The sequence below is a fragment of the Octodon degus genome, unplaced genomic scaffold (assembly GCF_000260255.1).
Source record: "Octodon degus isolate 3935 unplaced genomic scaffold, OctDeg1.0 scaffold00176, whole genome shotgun sequence".
Taxonomy (NCBI): domain Eukaryota; kingdom Metazoa; phylum Chordata; class Mammalia; order Rodentia; family Octodontidae; genus Octodon; species Octodon degus.
In genome coordinates this window covers 3,894,057-3,920,154 of record NW_004524752.1, presented here as the reverse complement: position 1 = coordinate 3,920,154, position 26,098 = coordinate 3,894,057, and the positions used below count along the sequence as shown (strand labels likewise).

At 38.5% G+C, this 26,098-nt stretch overlaps 1 protein-coding gene and 1 pseudogene across 1 annotated transcript in view; both read left to right on the top strand.

Moving 5' to 3' along the window:
- Positions 1–1,895, top strand: part of LOC101565853 — a 2,310-nt pseudogene extending 415 nt beyond the window's left edge.
- Positions 1–26,098, top strand: part of Fam20b (FAM20B, glycosaminoglycan xylosylkinase) — a 42,869-nt gene that overhangs the window by 4,496 nt on the left and 12,275 nt on the right. Inside the window, exons 2-4 of the mRNA XM_004643448.2 lie at positions 6,880–7,375; positions 13,777–13,863; positions 19,652–19,761. Coding sequence (XP_004643505.1) covers positions 6,999–7,375; positions 13,777–13,863; positions 19,652–19,761 — 574 coding nt within the window. The 5' untranslated portion in view covers positions 6,880–6,998. The remainder of the gene's footprint in view (positions 1–6,879; positions 7,376–13,776; positions 13,864–19,651; positions 19,762–26,098) is intronic.

Below are 26,098 nucleotides of genomic sequence, written 5' to 3'. Positions count from 1 at the left end.
CATGTGGTGCTGGGGGATTGAACCGCGGTCCCTGTGCTTTGCCAAGCTTGTTCCAAGTAGGTGCTTTAGACCACTGAGCCATCTCTCCAGCCCCTCATTGCTATTTCTTTCTCAATAAAATTATGGGAAAAAAAAATAAATAAAGGACATAGGAAGCCAAAAAAAGAATAGAAAAATTGAGGTGGTATTGTTGCACAAAACTTATATACTTTTCTAAGAACTGTAGTGAGTTGAACACTTAAGATGGAAAGCCTTTAAAAGCTGGAGGAAAACATTTGAAATTTCATATTCCCACACTATAGGAATTTCTTTCTATAATATAGCCCTTAAAAGTGCTTATGTACTGACAGGCAGTGAAATACTTGGAGTTTAAGAATCTTCATTATACCTGGCTTGAACTAAGATCATTGAACACTGCCTATCTTGGTGTTTATAACAAATCTTGCTAGCAATATATGCCAAATTTCTTTTCATTTTTTTTTTATTTGTGTGTGTGTGTGTGTGTGTGTGTGTGGCCAGCTCAGCCCACCAGGGGCGGGGCTGGCTGGCATGTGGTGCTGGGGGATGGAACCTCAGTCCCTGTGCTTTGCTAAGCTTGTTCTAAGTAAGTGCTTTAGACCACTGAGCCATCTCACCAGCCCCTCTTTTCATTTTTAAAGGAAGAAGATTAAAGGGTTTTTCTGGATTAAGAGTTAAATAGGACAGTTAGCAGGTTTTTTTCAAAGAGGCAACAGTTTGCATTTATTTTGGTTTTTTTGTTTTTGCCCATGTCATTTTTACTCTCACACCCAGGGAGAAAGACTACCTCAATGCTTCACTGAGGCCTGGTGATCATTTTAGTTCCTTCATAGGGGACTGTGAGAGGAGGTCACATAAGGGATTCTTGGTTTATAGATATTATATGAATCAATGTTTAAATGGAAGTGAAAATAGGAAAATCTAGTACTCAGGCCAACTTTGACTATGGAAATTCTTTATATGGACTATGGATTCTCTATACTGGCAACTTTAAGGTAATCTCTGGGGCTGGTGAGATGGCTCAGTGGTCTAAAGCACCTACTTAGAACAAGTTTAGCAAAGCACAGGGACTGCAGCTCAAGCCCCTAGCACCACATGCCAGCCAGCCCACCAGCTGGCCACACACACACACACACACACACACACACACTAAATAAATAATTTTTTAAAAAAAGGTAATCTCAAGGCTTATTTTATAAGCTCTACGATATACAAAATTGTCATCTTTGTATATTGTCAACTGTGTATACAAAATACACAGTTTTTTTCAGTTGTTGCAAAAGGCATTGTCTTTTAACTAAAAGGTGTGATTTTTTTTTTATGCTTTGGCTGAGGTACTGTATAAAGGTTAAGCATTATAAACTTGACACGTATAGTTGTATGGATGTGTGAGTTTTGCCTGCTTTACAGGGGTCTATGTAAGGGTCTAAAGTATACAAATGATTTTTAGTAGAAGTCTGTAGGGTTATTTATCTTCCTAAACATCTACAGTGATGACAGAAAACAAACAAACAAGTGGGAGATAAGGTTTATAATGCGTATAAAGATTCATAGAAGTCATTAATAACAACTTACAAAAATGACCTAACAATTTGTCAGTCTAATCTTTATTTATATATAATAATTAATTTTTCTTGTCTTTAGATTTTTCTTTTTGAGAGTTAGTCTCAGTATGTAGTATAGACTGGTTTTCAACTGGTCTTAACCTTGTGATCTCTGCCTCAGTCTCCGTGTTGGTATTACATGTGTGTAGCACATTGCTTGCCAAAGAATTTTTAATCACATAATTTATTATCCTTTACCCTTTCCTTTCATAAATTTAATATCCTTAAAAGAGTCGAAATGAGCAGAATAGATGTGATTACCCCAAACTGTAATAGCTTAAGACAATAATTTTTTTTTTTTTTTTAATGTAGGTCAGCTAGTTTCCGCTGGTTAGTTCCTGCCTGCAAGCTGGGATCCTGTATGTGACTCTTTTCCTTGGGAGCTCAGCTAAGACTGGAATGCGCTTGATAGCTTCAATCCCTTGTCTGACCCTTCAGCTAGGTGGCCAGAATAACAAAGGGCTTTGGTAGTCTAGCCCAAGAAACCTTATATGGTGGCTGGATCCCAAAAGAGTGAAAGTGGAACCTGCCAGGTCTTTCAAGGCCTAGGCCCAGAACTGACACATAGTCACTTAGCATTCTGTTGGTCAAAGCAGGTTATAAAACCAGCCCAGATTTAGGAGGAGGAAGATTAGACTCCACCCTTGAGAAGAATTGTGGTGTCTGTCATTGTATATAGTCAACAAAAATCTCTAAATGCTGATCTTATCTCTTTTTACCCTGGACAAACCTGTGGTTTTGCTGAAGCCAGCAATTACCAAAGAATTTTGGAAAGGATCATGATAGTTCTACTCAAGATGTAGGATAGGGAGATTGTATACATGTGTGTTTGTGTGTGTATGTTATTTAATAAATTTTACCACTTTGCAACAAATCTATTACTCGTCCTCTTCATGAAATGTTTGTAACTGAATGTCTGTCTTGTGGTGCTTTACAGTCACAAAGCATCCCACATACATGCTAATAACTTGATTGACCATTTAATTTACAACCCTAAAAAGTGAAACTTTTACATATCCTAAAACTTTCACTTTTAGTTGCTTTGAACGAAGTTTGACATTTCTGCTTTGTAACCTCAGAAGTAATAGCGTGAAGTTATCAACTTAAATCAGTGCAATTCAAAGACACACTTATGGAGAAGGCGTGGACCCTCACTTGGGGCTTATAGAATCCCTGGTATGTTCCTAAGTGGTGGGCAAGATGTTATATTCTGTAGCAGCTACATGAATCATACAACTTACAGACCTCTGCACTGACATGTTTCTCTGTATATACTCCAGCATCAGACTCTTGAACAGAGGACTATACTAAAATCTTACTTTTTCTGGTGGAATCTTTATTCTCCAGAGACTTCACAGTCATAAGTTTGTTCTTATAAAATTTATCACACATCTAAGATGGTGATGTCTGTGGGTGAAGAATTAAAAGAGCCTGTATAGCAAGCCTGATGTGGTTGATGGAGTTGGGTGTGAAACCATGCTTCTGTAGAATTCCATGTAAAGGTTTACTTGCAGAACTCCATCTGAGAGTTTATGCCGCTTTTACTGTGAAGACTGTTTACACAGATGTCAATTGTACTGCCTTTTTTTAGCTAATGTTTTTGAATTAAGCTATCATGAGTCTACTTGTTTTCTGAAGAAGACTTGGTTCCACATAACAGGAACATTAAAATAAATGATCATAATGTAAATGGACAGTGTTGAACTATTTGAAGCATTTATAGGAGGAAGTAAGGGCATAAAATATCACAGGCATACTCCTCTGGGAATGATAGGAAGGTTTTCATAAATAATTTGAAACAGACCTACTGATCTTGCTTTTATTTCCTTAGTATCTATAGTTGGAACATCGACAAAATCTTTAAAAATCCAGTTTCCAGAGTATAGCTATGCTGTTTGTCTCAAGTGAAAAGTGATAGTAATGTAGACTGGAGGCCCTGCCTTGGTTACCCTCTCTCAAACATAAAAGGAGCAAAGTAGATTGTTCAAAGGAGGAAAGATTCAGAAAGGGAAATTAAAAACTGTTTTCAAGGTAGAAATTAAATATTGGTTGAAAGGATAGAATAATTACCCTAGGGTATAAAGAGAGCCCAGAAACAATCTTGGAGGTGGGTCTTCAAAAAAGGATTAGGGGGGCTGGTGAGATGGCTCAGTGGTCTAAAGCACCTACTTAAAACAAGCTTAGCAAAAAAGCACAGGGACCGTGGTTCAATCCCCCAGCGCCACATGCCAGCCCGCCCCGCCCCTTGGTGGGCTGAGCTGGCCACACACACACACACACACAAAAAGAAATTTTTTTTTAAAAAAAGGATTAGGCTTTACATGGGAGACAAGAAGACATGGTAAGAGGAGAGGGCTTTTGTGGGTGTTCAGGAGGGAGGAATGCCAGGCAAAGGGCAGGACCATCCAGAGGAGGACCGAAGCATGTTAATTTGGTCCATTTGGTTGAAGGTGAGAAGAGAAACAAGATGTCTTGCTTGAAGCCATTTAGGGTAGGATTTGAATGCCTTGCTAAGGAATTTGTAGAATCAGAGGTGGTTAAATGGTTAGAAAAATTATTTTGACTCTTTTAACTCCAAGCTGCATTGAGTGCCTGATAGCCCAGAAGTCAGCTCTTTCCATGTCCAGTAGGAGGGGAGGAACACTGCAGTATGTTGGTGTTTGTGGAAATGCAGTGTACTGATACAGGACAATGTCAAATCATCATGATCTTTCTTATTCAACTAGGGTGTGGTAACATCGATTATAAATGTGGAAACTCACTTAGCCTCTTTTTTAAAATCTGCCCTCACTTTGACTCTTCAGAGGTCAATAGTGAAATAACGTAACAATTGAATTCTTCAGTTCGCTTAATAAAATTTTTTATCAGAATGGATGAATTGTTTGCAGCGCTGAATTGATTAGTGTGTTCTTCTGAGGCCTATTCTAAAGGTAATGAAATTTCATTGAAAGTGTACAAAATTGGATAGCAGAATTGGGCCATTTGTTTTATCTGAATTTTGGAACTGTTAGAACTTCCTATTGAATTTGGTGATTTTAAAAAAAGAAGAAGGAAAAAGCAGGGCTGGGGGCATAACTCAGTGGTAGAGTGTTTGTCTGGCATGCACAGGGCTTTGGTTTAATCCCTAGCACCATAAACAAAACAACCCTAATTTATATGCTGCATGTTTGCATGCATGTCTGTATAGTATGAGGGTGGATTTTCTTTATTCCACATGAAATCACAACATCATTAGAAGATTATAGGTAAGCTAGACTTTCGTCCTGGAGGATGTTTTATGCAGAGAGATGGCTGATCTCTTTGTTCCAGACTCTTCCACTGTAGGTATACAGATTAGGAGGTCTTGTGGAAGCCATGCTGAAACAGTTGGATTTTCACATTGCCTTTTATCACTGCAGCTTGAGATATGAATTGTTGAGCAAATACAACTTGTGAAAAAATGGTCGTGCTTGTGTTTGTGTGGGAAATTTGAAAGATGGCTATGGTTGTATTTATCACCCGATGTAGACTGCAGACAAAAACAAAATTTTCCTAAGTGCTTCTGTTTGCACATGAGTTTGCAAACAAGTGTTCATGAACCAAGGTGCCACTGTAATTGAAAAAGTTGGGGGGCCAGGGAGATGGCTCAGTAGAATAAGCGCTTCCCTGGCAAGCACGAGGACCTGAGTTCAATTCCGCAAAAAAAAAAAAAAAAAAAAAAAAAAAAAGAAAAAAGAAAAGAAAGAAAGAAAAAGTTGTATTATTTAGGTCATGTTAGAACTAGCAAAAATATTTAAAATCTGCTGTTCTAGCAGTGCTGTTACTAGTAATCACAAAGAACCCTTTACTGAGTTCCACACCAGATTGCATTTGAGATGTACTTGAATTGTTTTTGTTTCAGCTAATAGCATTAGGTACTTCTGGGACAGTGATGAAACAAAACAGGTGGCTAAGGATAATTAGAATTTGAATTTCAGTCTTACTTTTTGCTTCTTTAACAGGAAAGGAGTTTTTAATCACCAAGAATAAACTTCACATCAGCTGGCTTACCAAGGAACTGCCTTTAGAGCATGTTTTTGCTCTCAGGTTGTCTCCAGCTATTAATAGATAGCAGTCTCAAGTTTAGTTAAAAAATATCCTATTGGTTTTATTTCTTAGATAAAATGGTTTGAGTTGTTGAATGTATTGGAGAGCAAAACACTGTTATCCTCTTGTCATCTTTTTCTTGCGACAGTACTGTGCTGTTTGTAGGCATGTCGCAGTACAAACTTGTGAATGTTTTTAAATGGCCTTGTAGAAGAATGGAAAGCAACCTCTTAGCATGCAAATGAAACTGAATTGTATATTCTTTGTACTCTAGCAAAAATCTTGTATTTGGAATTTTTTAGTTTGACAGTTGCCCAAAGTATGGTCAGCCCATATTAGAAGCAGTACTTCTTTAGCTTTGCAGCATTAATATCCTTGGGTTTTTTTGTTTGTTTGTTTTGGCAGAACCAGGGATTGAACTCAGGCCCTTGCGCTTGCTAGGGAAGCACTTATTCCACTGAGCCATCTCCCCAGCCCAATATCCTTGTTAATGTGCCTCATCATTCCAGACTAGTAGTGTTGCTATAATTCCTTTCATTCATTTTCTGATTATATTCTGATAACCAAATGTTTTTCTTTTACTTAAATTATCCAGAGTTATTATCCATATTTTAGAGACATTTTAATTTTGAGAAATTGTTAGTAAAAGACTGAGATATGTGGTATCTGAATATTGTATTTAAATACATGAGCAGCAGCTATGACCCTCCCAGGATTAGTTAGTATTTGTATTTGGAGGAGTTGTTACTCTCCACTGCACCCTGTTTGGCATTTTGGAGAGTTCTTGTCTTATGAGATATCATAAAACTTATATGTGGAGAAGATGAGAACTTGAAATTTACCAAATACTAGTGATTTTGGTTATTCAGAGGTCTTTTATAGATTTTGAAAGAAGAAAAAGTTAAGGAAATGTATCTGAGTGTTCTATTTTTGTTTTTCTTGTTGTTTTGATGATTATTATGCATGTGTAGCCAGCCAAATGGGAGACCACATGCCAATTAAAACAGGAACTTTGTGTCAAAATTTTCAGTGTACTCAGTTCTTATTAGTTTCTTCCTCAGATTAGTTTATTTTAAATTTCTGCATCTTATTAAATTCAGGATTAGTAAGGTTAAAATATTAGAGACTTGCAAAATATCTATAATAGAAGGACAATTCTCCATTGAATTTTACTTTGTACTTGGACTTGCAGGAGTTGTGGAGGAAGTTTAGTGAAGAAATGGAACGTGGAATCTCCTTGCTAACTGTCACCACCTGCTCTCCTTGATAAGCAAGCAAGAGATTGGGCTGGGGGAAGAAAAAGAAGTCAACATGAAGCTAAAGCAGCGAGTTGTGCTGTTAGCAATACTCCTTGTCATCTTTATCTTCACCAAAGTTTTCCTGATTGATAACTTAGATACATCAGCTGCCAACCGGGAGGATCAGAGGGCTTTTCACCGAATGATGACTGGCTTGCGAGTAGAGCTGGCACCCAAGCTGGACCACACCTTGCAGTCTCCCTGGGAGATTGCAGCTCAGTGGGTGGTGCCCCGGGAAGTGTACCCTGAAGAGACCCCAGAACTGGGGGCGATCATGCATGCCATGGCCACCAAGAAAATCATTAAAGCTGATGTGGGTTATAAAGGGACACAGCTGAAAGCCTTACTGATCCTTGAAGGAGGGCAGAAAGTTGTCTTTAAACCTAAGCGGTAAGTCTTTATTGCAGAAGCTATAAGTGCTATTTGGCTGGTTAATTTGTAAAAATTTGTTCATCTCCTTTACTTGGTATTCTGTTCAGTAAAATGAAAGGTAGACTGGAAGCTGTACTTACACTTTTTTTTTTTTTTTTTTTTTTTTTTGTGGTACTGGGGATTGAACTCAGGATCTTGCACTTGGCAGGCAAGTGCTTATTCTACTGAGCTATCTCCCTGGCCTCTGTACTTACATTTCTAGTTCTGAAAGTATTATGATTCTTTGAGGAGAAAAAATTATAGGATATATTTTGCTTTTTCAGAGGACTGAATTTTTTGACTATTAGACCTATTGATTTCTAATTTATCAGATACCTGTTATATCAAGTATAAGTAAAAAATTAACTGGCTAGGAAATAAGCACCTTGTCACCAAAAAATGTGCAGCTAAAGACGGGATTACTCCATTTCAGGGATACTCTGAAGAGGAACTAGGTGTTAGGCGGGTGACTAAAGTCCCTTTGCAGCACTAATTCTTGATTCTTTCACCTGTTTTTGTTTGTTTGAGAAGTTTTACGTTCACAGAAATAATTGAGGGAAGAATACTGAGAATTGCCATTAATCGGCCTCCCACTAAATTTCTCCTCTCAATGTCTTCCTTTATTGTAATTCATTTGCTATAATTGATGAGCCAGTAATGGTACTTTAATTATTAACTAAAGTTTAGTTTGCATTAAGGTTCACTCTGTGTTGTCCATTTTGACAAATGCATGAAGACATATGCCCATCATTATAATACCATATAGAGTAATACTCCTGCTTTCAAAATCCCTTGTGCTTCACCTTGTCATTGTTCCCCTCCTACTGTTGAATCCCTGGCAACCCTAGGTTACAGTGTATAGCATTTTCACGTTGCCATCTATCATTGAGCAATATGCATATAAGGTTCCTACATATCTTTTTGTCGCTTGGTAGCTCATTTCTTTTTATGGCTGAATAATATTTCATTGTGTGGATATATCACAATGTATCTACTTATTGAAAGACATCTTATTTGTGTCCAAGTTTTGGCAGTTGTGAATAAAAGCTGCTATCAATATTTGTAGGCAAGTTTTTGTGTGGACATAAGTGTTCACTTATTTGGATTAAATATTTTTCTCTCTTTTAATGTTTTATAACTTTTTTGACCAACTTTGCATGCTTATATCTGATCTGAACAATTAATTTGAAGACAACAATGTGCATTATAACAACCACTGATGAATTATTATTTAATGAAATTGTGTATCGTTTCTAATGTTTTTTGTTTGTTTGCTTAACTATTTTTTATTCTCTTTAAAAAATAAAAAAAACGAGAGGAAAAAAGGTGGGGAAAATAAAAGAAACTGTCTTTCAAAGTGGTTTGCATTCTACCTACAAGAAATAAGAATTTCTTTTTTTTTTTTTTTTTCATTTATTTATTTATTTATTGTGTGTGTGTGTGTGTGTGTGTGTGGCCAGCTCAGCCCACCAGAGGGCAGGGCTGGCTGGCATGTGGTGCTGGGGGATCGAACCACGGTCCCTGTGCTTTGCCAAGCTTGTTCCAAGTAGGTGCTTTAGACCACTGAGCCATCTCACCAGCCAAGAATTTCTATTATGCCATATCCCCACCAAGATTTGATATTGTCTGTATTTTGGATTATAGTCATCTTAAGGAGTATCTCATTGTTTCTTAACCTGTTTTTAAGCAAAAAAGAAGGCCATTTTAGTTGCCTCAATAAACTGGTGTGTATGTTGTAATAACTCCTTTGAACTTCTCTGGAGATCTACAGAGATAATCTAAACAATATTACAGTACAGTTAATTTTCTAAAAAGTTTTCTATGGGTAAAACTTAACATGATGATAATTTATATTCTTTTTCCAGGAGTTAGTTACCAATGAACAATCTCAAAATTCGTGTACTAAACATTTTTTATTTCTTGGTAAATGAGAGAATTATATTGTTAGATTTCTTGCTAGGGTAAGGGTAGAAATATAGAGACCATATGTACAAAATTCAGCTTCCTTTATTACCCAACTTTTAGTAGATAAAAAGCAGTTAGACCATAAATCTGTTTAGAATTCTAGCAGTGAAAGGGGCCAGGGTTTATTTGCCTGGAACTGGGAAGTATCATGTGTGAAAGATGTAGAAATTAGACAAGCTTAAAATGCAGTAGTCTTTCAGAGAATACTGTGATTGGCTTTTGGTCATATAGAAAAAGTATGGTTAGGTGGGCCTTGGGATCTAATTTCTGTTAGATGTATACCACTTGCCAGGCATCACATCAAGTACTTTTGCATCTGTTAATGCTTTTAACCTTTGGATCAATTTTCATTCTTATTTCCAGAATAAAAACAAGCTTAGAGAGAATAACTGCCTTGCCAAGGTCACCTTACAATAATGGGCTGATCTGAGGTTTGAACCCAGATCTGTCAGTTGTAAGCAGCTTATTTTCTGGAATATACATGGAATTCTCTTAAGTTTCTTTGTTTGCCTTCCACTAGGGGCAATGATATAGAGCACCCCATCATTAAAAATCACTGATTTAGCTTTAAAATTAGAAACAGCGAAATGATAGAAGGCAAAACAAAAATAAAAATTAAATTTATATAGAAAGAGAGGAGTTGTAAGTATTTTGTTTAAACAACAAAAAAATTCCCTTCCACATGCACTATTGTACACTGTAGAATTAAGTGTGAGATGGAAAGTGTTGGAAGATGGAGATTGCAAACAGGGTGCATTATGGCCAGGTGCTTTTTAGGCAGGCTTGCTTATTTTCTCTTTCTATTCTGTCTTGTCTCTGTCTTTCCCTCTTCCTTTCTCTTTAGATTGGGTCTTACTACAATTTCAGGCTAGCCTTGAACTTACTAAGTAGTTCATTATGCCTCAAATCTAGTGATCTTCTGGCCCCAGCCTCTAGAGTTACAGGCATTACAGACAAGAGTGTGCCACCACGTCTGGCCCATTGCTTTCCTTTTCATATCATGTTTTAGTGTTGGAAATCTGACTATTATTAGTCAAAGTGCTGTTGTTCACTCATATTATCACTCTGCCCACCAAACCAAAACCAGCTTCACAGCCTAATGATTGAGAGTGCCACCATCTGATCCTATTGTCCATACTGGGCCTTAGTCTCTCTTTGCTCTTTATTCATATCAAACCGGGCCCCATCCTTCTCCACCTCTGCTGACCAGTTCCTGCTTTCTCTCAGTGCAGGATGGCTTCCTTTCCCTTTCTGTTTCACATGAATGTATACAGAAGGCCTGATCTGTGTTGCTTTACACCAGAAACTCACAGGCTGAGGAAGGTGGGGGTATAGGTTTAAGCATTTGTACAAACTGACTGCAAGCACTAAACACCCAGCAAAATGCTCTTCTGACCCCCAGGGCCTCATAAGCTATTTAGTTCTCCTTCTAATTGCAAATTAATGTCCTTCTCAGACTCTGATGTTCTTCACTAGGATCTGAGTGATGAACTGGCAGTTACTTTATGACTTTTGCTGTTCTGTCAGTGACAAGACAGATCATTCTCTGCTGAAAGGAGGATGTAAGTTCTGACTGCTAAATCAAGGCATGCACCTTTCTTTTAATAGCCACTGTGGTTTTAGCATTTCTGGAGCCTGGTTGTCCTTATCCTTCTCTCAGAGGTAGAAGATATATATGTGTAGATGGCATGTAAAGGAATATAATGATGTTTTTGTTTATACATTTTCCTTATATTATACAAAGTGTTCCCTCCCTCCCTCTCTCTCACTATATCCATTCTGTAAGTAAACTGATTATTATAGGCAAAAACTGAAGGACCAAGAAGGCAGGGGCATAGGACACAGTAGAAGTTACTGAATAATCTTGAGGCATGCTGAAAATAACCTTGAAGATCAGCTAGTCCAACAGTTCACTTTATGTGTGAGGAAAATAAGATCCAGAATTCTACATTTCCATGTTTTATATAGCTAGAACGTGAGCTATGGATTTAAGACCTCTTAACTCTAGTGCTGTTCTTTCATTTTGATTTTTATTCCCTTCCATTTTCCTTCCCTTCCTTTCCAGCCTATTCCCAAAATTCCTGGATTCTTCTAGGGTTTTATATTTCACTATGAATATATGCTAAGACTCTCTAATTCCACTGAATGGAGTATACTACCCTCATCACATGTCTTCATATGACTTGATGAAGTCCTGAAAAATATTCTAGAACATTCTTACCAATCACAGAGAACCTACACCTGTATTTAAAAAGTGTGTGTATATCATCAGCTTTTACTGCAGTGATACATAAAAATTGACTTTTAATTTAGAAGCAGCCAGGCTGGGTGTGGTGGCTTGCTCCTGTAATCCCAGCTCTTAGGAGGCAGAGGCAGGAGAATTGTTGTGAGTTTGAGGCCAGCCCTGGCTACAAAATGAGTTTAAGGCCAGCCTGAACTACATAATGAGACCCTGTCTCAAAAAGACAAAAGTAAAATAAATGGAAGGAACCAGTATAAACTTAGGGAACCTAAATAATTATTTGCACCAGGAACAGCAACAAAAATACTGGGCATGGTGGCACACACCTGTAATGCCAGCACTTGAGAGGCTAAGGCAGGAGGATTGTTGTAAGTTTGAGGCCAGCCTGGGCTACATAGTGAATTTGAGACCAGCCTGAACAACATAGTGAGACCCTGTCTCAAAAAACAAAACACAACAAAAGCCCCATGATAGTTAGACCATGCTAAGGAGAAACTGGTACCTACCCATGTAGAATGAATGTTTCACTTTGTCTTAAAGATATATTTTGTGGACATTATTTCTCTTTGTATTCAAAGATCATTTAAGATACTGGCTTTTGGGCCAGTGAGATACGCTCAGTAGAATAAGCATTTCCCTGGCAAGTGCAAGGGCCTGAGTTCAATCCCCAGAAAGATATTGGCTTTTACAGTACTGTTTCCACTTACCCATAGCTGTGTGAGCATTGGAAATCTGACTGTCTGTAGTGGAACTACTCTTCTTTATTTCAGTCTCAACTTTTTTCACAGTTCCTTTGTAAAGCCTAGTAGGTCCCCCTTGATTCAGGCATATAGGTGCTTAGTAAGTCCTAGATAAGTTAAATATGTTTTCTTCTTAAAATATGTTTTCTTCATAACATAAAACATAAAATATGTTTTCTTCATAAATTGCTCCAGGTTCGAAGCCAATCTGGGCAACATAGTGAATTCAAGGCCAACCTCAACTGGATAGCAAGACCCTATCTAAAATAGAAAAAAAAGAGAAAGAAAAAGTTATCAGAAAGAAATGGGGCTGGGGAAATGGCTCAGTGGAATAAGCACTTGCCTGGCAAGTGCAAGAGCCTGAGTTCAATCCCTGGTTCCGCAAAAAAAAAAAAAAAAAAAAGAAAAAGTAGTTCGATCCCCACAACCCTCCAGCCAGCCAAACCTGCCCTGCAGGCATTCAGAGCAAAAAAAAAAAAAAAAAATCTTTATTCCATTTTGGGCTGGTGAGATGCCTCAGTGGTCTAAAGCGCCTACTTAGAACAAGCTTAGCAAAGCACAGGGACCACGGTTCAATCCCCCAGCACCACATGCCAGCCAGCCCCGCCCCCTGGTGGGCTGAGCTGGCCACACACACACACACACACAAATTTAAAAAAAATGTTTAGAAATAAATATGCCAGTTTTCATTATCTGTTATGTCATACATATGGTTTAAAATCATCTGAACACAGTGTATAATCAAAGAGACCTTAGAAAATACCTCCTAGTCCAGTCCTTAGTATTGTGGGTATGGAATCTGACACCAAGAAGAGAAGGATTTTGCTCAGGTTAGCCAGACAGGGGATGAGAACCACAGCCAGCTCTCACTGCCAGTCCAGTATTCCTTCCATTGCATAATCATGAACTCTTTTCCCCAAAAGCACCTTTGCCTTCTCAATAACAAAAACTGAGGAATATCAGGACGATTTTTCCTCAAGAAATTTAAACTTTTTTTATAAGCCTTACTGCAGCCATGCTGGTAGGCAGACTTTTTTTGTTTTTTTTTTTCAGTTCAATCTGTATTTTAGTAGACGTTTATTCATCGCTGACTCTAAGTTTAACATTGTGCTAGCAATACAAAGATGCTTCTTGCCTTTCACAAAATTACATTGTAGTTGCAATTAAACCACACTGAAAGCCCTTTGGAGTGGTAAAAATAATATGTTCCATGTTTTATTCACATAATGATTGCTGAGGCAGATACAGAATTCTAGTTTCTTTCTGTACCTCATCTTCCCACTATCTAGTAGCATTTTGTGCTATCCCACAAGTGTCCTCATTGTACATGAACAGACTCAGGCTTGCTGAAGTGTGTACTCTGCCTCCTGTGTTGTCAGCCTGGTACCAACGTGATTCATGTCTACATCTGTGCTACCCCTTCCCTTTGCTAGGTATAGTCGTGACTATGTGGTGGAAGGGGAGCCATATGCAGGTTACGACAGACACAATGCAGAGGTAGCAGCCTTTCACTTGGACAGGTAAGTATAATCCTAATAGTCTGTGTCCACTTTCTTTGTAAAATCAATCATTCTCAATCTCTCCCCTTTCTCTTTCCCTTGCCCTGTCTCTGTTTCTCTTTCACAGTACTGGGATTGATCCCAGGACCTTGTACATGCCAGACAAGCACCCTACAACTGAACTAGATCCCCAGCCCTTTAAAAAATTTATTTTGAGACAGTCTTGCCTAGTTGCTCAGGTTGATAATCCTGCTTCAGCCTCTTTAGTGGCTAGGATTATAGGCATTCACCACCAGGCCAGGCAGTAATCTCTCAAAGCCTTGTGAACTCTTTAAAGGGGCCACACTGGGCCAGTGAGATAGCTCAAGCAATCTAAAGCACCTGCTTATGCAAGCTTAGGCAGGTGTAGAAGACCTCAGTGCAGTCCCTGACACCACATTCTGTACCAGCCTTGCCCTTAGGGCGGGCTGAGCTGGCCAAAAAAAATATAAAGGGATCACACTAATAACTTGGAGTTGTTACCTATTTTGGATAGCTGATTAGCTAGTTCCATTACGTTTATATGAGTCCCTTGTAATTTGCGTGACACTAGGGATACCAAAGTAAATGTTTTAATTTCAGACTTGTACCTTATTTCATTTTATTGCTGGCATGTTTTCTATCATTATATTTGACTAAAGATATTCTTTCTTATGTGTTTGGTAGAGGGTCTCACTGTGCAGCTCGGACTCATAGTGATCCTCCTGTTTTCAGCCTCTGCAGCACTGGGATTACAGGCATGTGCCACCATGCCCAGTCTCAGCAGCTGGCTTAGCATGCCCAGGGCAGGGCTAGCACAGCATGTGGTACTGGGATCGAACCCTGGTCTCTATGCTTGCCTAAGCAGGCACTTAGTCTATTGAGCTATCTCACTGGCCTGACTAAAGATATTCTTGGTAAATAAAATGACAGGATGAAAACAAAGTTTGAATTTGTAGTCCTGAATTGAATTGGTGGGGCTTGCAGGTTAGCTCAGTTGTTTAAGCACCTGCTTGGGCAAACCCAGTCAGGCACAGGGGACTGCAGTTGGATCCCCAGACCTGGCCCTAAGGCAGCCTGAGCCAGCCCCCCCCCCCAAAAAAAAAAAAAAAAATCCTTGTGAATTGAATTGGTAATTAACTGGGAATTGACAGGTCTGTTGTTTGCTTTATTTTGCTGTAATACTGACATATCCCCATATATTGGAAACATCTAGCCAGAAATCCATAGTCTTATTGTTCCCTATGTAAAATTTTCACAGCTTACAAAACTAAAATGGTTTATGTATTGGTCAGCTTTCCCGCTGCTGGGACAACTGTCTGACATGTACAGATTAAATGAGGAAAATTTACTTGGATCACAGTGTCAGAGGTTTCAGTCCATGGGTGGCTGGGTGTGTTGCAGTGGGTCTGAGGTGAGGCAGACCATCATGGTGGAGGGGCATGATAGAGTGAAGTTGCTCACTTCATGGCAGCTGGGAAACAGCAGATTGGAAAGAGCCTGACGAGGAAAGTGCTAGGAACCAGATAAAATAATCTCCAAGGCCATGACCTCATGACCTATGTAGGAGTCCCCTCCTGGTTCTCATCTCAGCCCTACAAGTCTATACTTATAATCCCAAAAATATGTTATTGGAATCCCACCAAGTAATTCCAATCTATCACTCCTAGTGCAACCCGTGGTGAAAACAAGACATTAAAGACATATATATATAATTATAGGGGAGCCAAGGGGCCCCAAGTCCAGCCACAAAGATGGCTTTCCAGAACAAAGAGAGTGACCCAGGGCTGCACCTGGGTTTTATTCAGCTGAGAAGGAGGAGTGGCTTGAGGAAGAGAATTGTGGGAAGTAGGTGATTACTGTGAGCTGGGTTAGGTGGGTGGTCTACATTTACCTCTGTCATATGCAGAGAGAGTAATTTGCATTATGCTATTGAGATAGTATCTAATGTTTTGAGGAAGTCATAGCCTCTATCTCGAGGCTTATTGATCCCAGCCAACAGCATGGAGCACTGGCTCTTCGTCCTGTCTGGACCCCACTCATATTGGAGAGCAGCAAGTGTGAGTTATAAGGGAAACATGCATGCCGTCTTCAAAAATTACAGCCAGTACCTCGGCTAGACCAATATACATTGCTTCAGGCCAGTTGAAAGGATAAAGAGAAGTCCTAGCCAGCTCTGTATGTATCAGTACAAGGAAATAGGGTCAGGCTCAGCCAAAATGAAGAAAATCGCTCTTCTTTTAAGGATTGCTGCTCAGGTAGTCCTCCACAGACCTACCCAGACACAAAGGAAGCCTTTACTAATCTATAGGCATTTCTTAATCCAAACAAGTTGATGATCATGATTAACAATCACATTCCCAAAAAAAAGTAGAAAAAATAATCAGTTGGGCTGGGGATGTAGCTCAGCAACTTAAGTGCCTACATGGCAAGCACAAGATTCTGAATTCAATTCCCAGTACAAAAAACAGTGGGTATGAATTTCATTTATAAGATAACTAAGAGGGGAGCTGGGGAGATGGCTCAGTAGAATAAGTGCTTCCCTGGCAAGCGCAAGGGCCTGAGTTCAATCCCTGGTTCCACCAAAAAAAAAAAAAAAAAGAAAGAAAGATAACTAAGAGGGGTTTTGTTTGTTTTTTGTTTTTTTGAGACAGGTTCTTGCTATGTAGTTCAGCCTGGCTTTGGACTCACTTTATAACCCAGTCCAGCCTCAGACTCATGGCATTCCTCCTCCTTCAGCCTCCTGAGTGCTGGAAGAAAGTGCTAGGATGGCAAATGTGCACCATCACACACCAACATGAAAGATTAATATATTTTATTTTTTTTATAAATTTTTATTTATTTATTTATTTATTTATGTGTGTGCGTGTATGTGTGCGTGCGTGCGTGGCCAGCTCAGCCCACCAGGGGGCGGGGCTGGCTGGCATGTGGTGCTGGGGGATTGAACCGCGGTCCCTGTGCTTTGCTTTGCTCAAGCTTGTTCTAAGTCGGTGCTTTAGACCACTGAGCCATCTCACCAGCCCCAAGATTAATATATTTTATTAGCAGATTTGTTTCATCAGGAACCTCTTATCTGAACTGTCTGATGTTCCAGTTACTCTTCTCACCAGTTCTTTCAGTCTGGCATATTAACAGACTTTAAAAGAAATTATGTATTATATTTGCTTAAGAATGAATCTGGGGCTGGCCAGATAACAGGAGACTAAAGCACCTGCTTGGGCAGAACGCAGTGTCTGGGTTCAATCCCTAGTGTGCTGTGCCGGCCCCACCCCAGGCGTGCTGAGACAGCTATTGAAACTGGACATGGTGGCGTGTGCCTATAATCTCAGCACTTGGGAGGCTGAAAACAGGAGAATCACTACGAGTCCAATCTATGTAGTGAGATCCTACAGACCCTCTAGACCCTGTCCTAAAATACATTATTTAAAAAAAAAAAAAAAAAAAAAAAAAGAATCTGTAAGGATACCAATGGGGAATGATTTCTTTTTTTGTCTCTTTCTAGATAAGGATTTTTTACATGGTCATATAATCTATATTCAGTAAAACTCTTTTAATACAAAGTGGATCAAGAACATAAGCAGTTAGCTAAATAGTATTTACCTATTGCTAACCAATATGAGAGCAAATTTATCCTTAATAGAAAAATGTTTAAGATGTAGTTAAACTATGGGTTACTATTTTCACCTGCCAAAAATAGTGAAGTTTTTTTAAAAAAAGGATAATACTTTTTTGGCAGAACTGTTTTGAGATTCATATTTCCCTGTTGGCATTGTTAATTTCAGTCTTTCTGTAAGAACTCTGTAATTTTGTATTGAAAATTTTAATGATATTTTGCTTGAGTGAATGACTGTGTATATATTTAAGGTATTTCTAGGAAGATGTTTCTAGGAAATACCATAGTGAAGCAATAAATTTAAAGATACACATACTACTTTCTTAACAGCAGACTTTGAGTACTAAAAAACTGAGAACAACCTAAATATCTATAGATAGAGAAAAAATTAAATAAGTGTTGATAGTATCATGAGTTTTTGCTGCCTCTTGTAAGATCTAGTGGCAGAAATTTGGATAAATGCTACTGTTCACTTAATCGCCGTAGAACCAGGCTGTCCAGGACATTATTTATTATTTGCCTGCTTTCTTCACTCTCTAGCCTCTTCTTGTTTTGTCTTTCTTGGATATCAGCTGATCATAAAGACCATCATTTCTCCATTTCCAGACCAATATTCTTTATTACCTAATGTAGTAATTTTTGTTAATGTGTGATAAATGGTATCTCATTCTTCCACCCGCCCTGCTAGTAACTGACAAAATTTATCTTTTCACAGCATGCCTGTCTTTTTGAATAAAGTATTCCTTGTTTAAAAAGGAAAAAGTTACTTTTGATGTTTCAGCTTATGAGGTATGCTTTAGGTGTGTTTCATTTGAAAGTTTTCCCATACTTCAAAGCCAGATACTTCTGGCGATCCCCTGCCTGTTTTGTTAACTGTTAATTGCCCCATAGCCAACTTGCAGTGCCACTGTGATATTGCTCTTCCCCACCAAATTGGCTTTTTTTAAATCAAACACATATTTTATTTATTTATTTAGTATTTAGTACGGGGTCTCAATATAAAGATTGATTCCTAATTATCTTCCTGTTTTCGGCCTCCCAAATGCTGGGATTTTAATTGCCCTCTCAGCATGCCATGGCTGGCCCACACGGCAGGCTGGAATCAGTCCCTGTGCCTGCTAAGCAGGTGCTTTAGTCCACTGAGCTATCTGGATGGCCCTAAATTGGCTTTTGTTCTTCGGTCTGCACTGCTCAGTGGGAAGGAAGAATATTTTCCACTCCCCTCACACCATGTAGCCCTCATGGCTTCTGATATTTCTGCCTTGGGTTAGCTCTTTCTTCACCATACACAAATTTAGCCTCTTTCTCCTGCCTTGACGGTTTCCTCTTAATTTTTATGTTAGTTTGACAAATCTGTTTCTTGTTTTGTCTGTTTTCTAAGATTAGATTTAGGATTGAATCAACAGCTCTAAACAGTGGGTTGTTTATAACATAGCCATTTTTAAAGTTTTTCTAATGACATGGGGAAAGGTTCATGAACACAATGATGAGTGAACAGCAGGATACAAAACTATACAGTATAAGCTCAACTATTTGTGTATATATAGGTTAATGTACTTATATAAACATGTAAAGAAAAATGCTTATATATCAAAGTATATCAGTAGTTAATATGGATTGTAGAATTATGGTTTTTGTTTCCTTCATTATCAATTTTCTGTGTGTTCCAAATTCTACTCATCTAACTTTTCTTCATAGATTGTGTGTATTTTAGCCAGGAAATTTCACTTACAGAATAAAAATTGTTTTTAATCATAGGGTAACATTTTCAGGTCATCAGAGAGAGGGACCTTGAAATGCCTCTATATAAGTTGCCCTGTGAGTTTGTTCTTTTAGGTCAATTTGTATATTGTTCATCTGCAAAGTTTTTAACCCATTATGAAGTTAGGCTTACTTTTTTTCTATGCTGTATTAAAATTTATTTTTTAAAAAACACTTGTACTCCATAGATTTCATGGTTCACATTTTGCCTGACTTGCCTGATCCTTTTTGCTGAATTGGAAAATAAATTACCTACACCTTGACATTAAACTCCTAAATACATGTTTTCTCTACAATAGGTGTACCCACCAACCTGCAGTACCTTTACACATTTAACATTATTAACCATAGTTTTTAAGACTGTTATTTAAAAATACATTCTCAAAGATTTGTCTCTTCTTCAATCTTCCAAACCAGGGTTCTGGGTTTCCGCCGTGCTCCTTTGGTGGTTGGCAGATTTGTTAATCTGCGGACAGAGATCAAGCCTGTTGCCACGGAGCAGCTGCTGAGCACCTTCCTAACTGTAGGTAAGAGGATTATAGAGGACATTTAGATAGGAGAATAGGTAGTAAGTTAAATAGGGCACAACTGAGCAATCTCATTTATCTTTTGGAATGCAAAGGAATTAAAAAACAAATCAGCACACTGGTCCCTGATTAGTAGGGGAAATAGATTTGAAGGTAGATGGAGGAAAATTGAAAGTTTTCTTCAAATATACACGTATTGTGTCTCTGCAGTAGGAAATGAGGTCATTTATTTCTTCCACTTGATCTTATAGTTAAGTCTCAAATTCCGAATTTGGCCTAAATCTGTTATTATCTACATATCATTGTCTCAGTTGTTTTTTCATGAATATGTGCGTTTCTGGGAACTGCCTGTCAAAACCTGAGAACAGAAGGAATCTTCAGGCAACTCTCTAACACTGTGGTCTCTTATGGGATTGCATTTGGACCTGGAAAGTCACTGCCTTGCTCTGCTATGCAAGGGTTAGCTCATTGGGTTAGCATAGAGCTGGGTACAGTACAGCTTTCCTGTGCTTTCTCTTTTCTAACTCTGCAGTAAGAATCTGAGCTAAAATTCCTACTTATTCCCTCACCCTCATCCCCTGATAACTGTTGGTCTTTTTACAGTCTCCATAATTTTGCCCTTTCCCAAGTGCCTCCATTTTCATCCATGCTGCCACAATTGACAATATTTCACTCATTTTTTATTGGCAAATACTATTATATTGTGTATTTGTACCACATTTTCTTTTATCTGTTTATTCATTCTTTTGACACGTTTGCAGACATCTGAGTTGATTCCTTATTGTGGCTATTGTGAGTAGTGCTGAGGTAGATATGAGTATAAAGCTGTCTTTGACATGGCTGATTTCCTTTCCTTTGTAGTGGGATTGCTGTGTTATATGGTAGTTTTGTGCATAATTTTTTTTTGACTTGGGGAGATCCTTTGAGACAGGGTCTTACTATGTAGTTCAGGCTGCCCTTGAACTCAACTGTGTAGCTTAGGTTGGCCTCAAGCTCATGATGATCTCCTGTCTCAGCCTTCAAAGTGCTGGAGTACAAGTATATGCCACCACGTGTGGCAAATATAGTTTTTTAAGGAGCTTTCATATTGTTCTCAGTAATGGCTGTAGTAATTTATATTTCTATCAATAGTAAATAAGAATTCCCTTTTCTCCACATCTTTGCTAGCACTTTGTTTGTGGTTTTTCTTGTTGTTTTTTATTTATTTATTTATTTATTTATTTATTTTTGTTGTTGTTGTCTTTTAATGACAAATATTAACCTTACCTAGGTTAAGATGGTATGTGTGTTTGTGTGACAAAATCTTCCTGTGTGGTTTAGGCTGGCCTCAAATTCACAGTAACCCATGTTTCTTTCTTTCTTTTTTTTTTTTTTTTTTTTTTTTTTTTTTTTTTTCAGTACCAGGGATCAAACTGTGGACCTTCTGCTGGCCAGGCAGGTGCTTAAGCCACTGAGCTCTACCCCTGGCCTATAACCCATGCTTCAGTTTTTAGTTCCCTGATGATTAGTGATGCTGAATATTTCTGTACATTGATGTTTTTGGTGCCAAGTATCACACTCAGGAACCTGCACTTGCCAGACAGGCACTGGGCCGCAGAGCTGTAGCCGCAGCCCTTGGCACGTGTCCTGTCGTTTGCTATACTTCTGTCTGATTTTTCTTTTTTTTTTTTTAAGTTTCTTGGTGGCTTTTGAAACAGCGTGTTGCTAGGTGGTTTAGGCTGGCCTTGAACTCGTTATGTACTCCAAGCTGGCCTTGAATTTGGGACAATCCTCCTCCTCAGCCTCTCAAGTATTGGATTACAGGTGTGCACCACTACGCCCAGCCTGGTTTGGCCTACTTTTAAATCAGATTAGTTTTTTCCTTATTTCTGAGTTCTAAGAATTTCTTCTAGGGCTAAGAATATAGTTCGGGGGTCAAACACCTGTCTGATGTGGGGGAAGCCTTGGGTTCTATCCTCAACCCTAGAAATACTCCTTTATTAGATGCGTGTTTTGCAGATACTTTGGCCCAATCTGTGGCTTTTCATTCTTTTGACACATTTTTTATGTACTACTAGATAAGTTGGTATAATAATGACCTAATTCTCCATAGCCCTTACAACATGAAAATGCTCTTTGGCATTGTCATTTGATTCTCTACACAAAAGAATGTGATAAAGCTAAGTGTGGTGGCACATGCCTGTGAGTCCAGCACTAAGGCTGCTGAGGCAAGAGTATCACAAGTTCAGAAATAGCCTGGATTACACAGTGAGACCCTGTATCCAAAACAAATAAAAAAAAAACAAAAGAAAAAAAAAAACAAAAAACACCAACAGAAAGATAATAAATAATAGAGTCATTGCCCTCAACTGAGAAAGGTAAAAGACTTTCTCAGAGTCACAAAGCAACCATTAGCCGGGATTCAAATCCAGATTTTAAGGTACTGTTTATATGGCTTTGTATTCTTTCACTTACTCAACAAAACTTTAAACCAGGTCTGGTTGCACGAGCCTATAATTCCAGAATTCAGGAGGAGGCTGGAGTGTTGAGTTTGAGGCCAGCCTGAGCTGCATAGTGAGCAAACCTGCACTATAGATTGAGACCACACACACACAACTTTATTTCACTTCTGTATGACAGGTTCTAAACTAGATACTGAATATTCAAAATGAATGACCTTTCTGCCTTCAGGGAACTTTCTAACGGGGAACAGACATGTATGACATAGGGAATGTGGAGAAATGGGAAGGGAGCAATGAATTGCACCAATTGTACCAAGACTCAATTAACTTGAGTCTTAAAAGGAGACTGGCACATCCACCTCTCACCCCCGACACAGTGGGAAAGAACATTCTGGATTTATTCAAAATAGTATTTTGTTGGTTGTGCATTGCTGAGGATCATATCCAGGCCTTCATACATGGTAAGCAGCCTATGACTGAGCTACATCCCATGCTTAATATTTTTAAATACATAAAGTACATAGAATTATATATGAAACCAATAATACTGAAATAAATTTCATTATCAGAAATTATAAAAACTCAATTTGTGGTACTGTCATAATGTGCTGTGTTATTTAACATGTTAAATAACAAAATCCAGCAGAGCTCTAGTAAGTACCATAATATCAAATTATGAAGATAATTTCCCAGTGCTGGGATTGAACACAGAGCCTCACACATGCTAGGCAAGCACTATGTCACTGAGCTACATTCTCAGCCCATACATAATATTTTGACATATCTATAGCAATGCTAATTGAGAAGAAAAAAACATTATGATTTTGCTTAGTGATGAAGTACAGGTAGTGTTAATATTATGGTTTGCTTCCCACCATCATAATGGAAAGAAATACTAAATTCCAGATAAAGGTTAATAACAGTGAAGGTGAAATTTTTTTCCCATCCAATTTAAGGTCCTCTGAGCTAATCTTGTTCTACTTGGAAGACAAAGCATAGACCAAGATGATTCAAAGTAAAAGCAGAGAAAGACAAGCTCAGGAGACTGTGGTTTAGCTGAAGTAGAGTGTGTGGGGCTAGCCAGTGAGGAGTCCTCAGGCACTGGGCGACCACTAAGAGTTTCAACGTGGAATTATCACATTCGAATTTGGAAAATGAATTGTGGTGACCTTGTAGTTAAGTGGACAAGAGGAGAAACAAGAGAAGGCTGTTGCAGAAAATTCATGTGCAATAAGAGACAGAGCTGAAGCAGGGACTGGGGATACAAAGGCACAGCAGATACTCAAGAATGGCAATATGAAGAGTTTGGTGAACAGAAAAAAACCTTAAAATGACCTCCAAGTTTCTGGACTGGAGAGGACTAAGTGGATTATCTGTTAAATGTCTGGCAAGTTTACAGAAAGGGAAAGACTTAAGATGAAGCAGAGGGAAATAATACATTTAATTTTGGAGAATTTCATTTCCTTGACAGAAACATCCATGAGTAAATGTTGACTAATCATTTAAGCACTGAAGTCTACATTTTAGGAGAAAACTCTGGACTGGAGTCACAGACTTTGCTATCACAGTTGGGTAACTCACTCAAAAAGACGGACTGAGGTGAACCAGTTTCACAAGTTTAGCGCATCCAGGATAAATAGTCAGAGGCTGAGAGCTCATGGTACTGAAGCAGGGGTGGTGAGCTGCATTGTTAATAATAAATACCCAGCATTGATTGGTTTCTGGCTGTGAAGCGTGCACTGAGCATTGCTGTGGATTTCTAATTTAATTTTCACAACCGTGCAGTGGAGGAGCAACATATTATTATCTCCATTTTACATTTCTGATGCTTAGAGAGATGAAATTACATTTCTAGATACTTGTAGTCTCCTGGTAAAAATAGTTTTTATTTTAAAGTCTTTGGAATGTGTCTCAGTGGTAGAGCCCTTGCCTCGCATGCTAGAAGGCCCTGGGTTTGATCTCTGGCAACACACACACACACACACACACACACACACACACACACAGTTTATATTTTAATTCCAGAAACCTGACCCAGACTACACTCTTATCCAGTATACCATACTCACTTCCAGTTTTGAAAATTCTTATTTACCAAACTCAGGAGTTTGGTTGTTTTTTTTTTTTTGGTGGGGGGGGCTCGGAATGCCCTCAGGGCATGTTTGGCTGGCTTTAGTTGTGGGGATCCAACCACAGCAACCTGAGCCTGACAGCTTTGTTGAAGCATCCACTTAAAGAACTGAGCTAAGGGGCCCCCAAGAGCCTTTTTTTTTTTTTTTTTTTTGGTGGAACCAGGGATTGAACTCAGGCTCTTGCGCTTGCCAGGGAAGCGCTTATTCTACTGAGCCATCTCCCCGGCTGGAGTTTGGGTTTTTATTCTGTAGGTAAAAGTTTTCCCATACCAAGTAGAATTTTGTTTTGCTTTTTGGGGGGAACTGGGGATTGAACTCTGGCCCTTGTACTTGCAAGTCAAGCACTTATTCTACTGAGCCATCTCCCCGGCCCCCAAGTAGAGTTTTGTTTGCTCCCCAACCCTTTTTAAATTTTTTGAATCAAAAACAGATTCAAACAATGCCAGTTGTTTTTTTTTTTCCAAGTGTTTTAAGGACTATGACAAGTACTCTTCACATCTATCCACTTTCCCTTCTTCCCAGTGGTACTCTGGGAAACTTACGTGATTGTATATGAAATGAATAAATATCACTATGGGTTATTATATATCCTTTTGCATTTTATTCCTTTTATTATATCTTAGAAATTTTTCCATGTAATATATAAAGATCTTCATTCCTTAGTTTTACCAGCTGCAGAGTGTTCAATTTTATGGATCTGCTATAGTTCATTGTAATGGTCCTTTATTGAACTTACTTGTTATTTCAGTATTTTATATTAATGATTGCCTAGAATTATCTTACACGTATGTTACTTCACACATGAGCAAAAGTTCCTGAAAGTGAAATCACTAGGTTGTATGCATTTTAAGCTTTGATAGTCATGGCCAAATTACCCTTCATAGAGATTTAGCCAGTACTTGCCTGGCAAGTGCATGGTCCTGAGTTCAAGTCCTGGTACAAAAAAAAGAGAGAGAGAGATCAAACCACTTTATATTCCAATAGTAGAATTTGAGGATGTCTTTCTCCCTAGTTTCATTGTAACATGTCATCAAACTTGTGCATTTTGTCTGTTTCATATATAGCATCTTTTTATTTGAGTTGTTTCTATTTTCTGTTAATTGTCCATATTCTTTGCTCATTTCCTGCTGTCATTGGTCTTATTAACTTAAAATTCATGCTTAAGTAAGATATAGTTTTATTTATACTATATTGTTTTATTTTTCACATTATCATTTTTATATAATTAAAATTTATCCTTTGTGATATGAAATATATCCTTTCCCAATTGCTTTTTGTGTGTGTCACAGAAATTTTGTTTTAAAGATGTAATAATCAGACTGGGTGTGGTGGCGCATACCTATAATCCCAGCACTCTGGAGGCTGGGCTGCAAAGTGAGCTCAGGGCCAGCCTGAACTGCATAGCAAGACCTTGTCTCAAAAAGGGCCAGCCAGATAGCTCAGTGGATTAAAGCACCTGCTTAGACAGACTCAGGGACCAGGGTTCAATCCCCTGCATGCTGCTGTGCTGCCCCCCCAGCCCCCACCCCCTGCCGGTCATGATTGAGAATGGGCATGGTGGCGAGCACCTGTAATCCCAGCACTTGGGAAGCTGAAAACAGTAGGATCACTATGAGTCTGATCTGTATTAAGACCCTGTAGACGCTGTCCTAAGTACATTTTTTTAAAAAGACCAAAAAAACATAATGATCAGGTTTTCTTTTCAATTTTCTGGTCTTTATTTATTTACTTAGCAGTACTAGGGATCAAACCCAGGAGCACAGT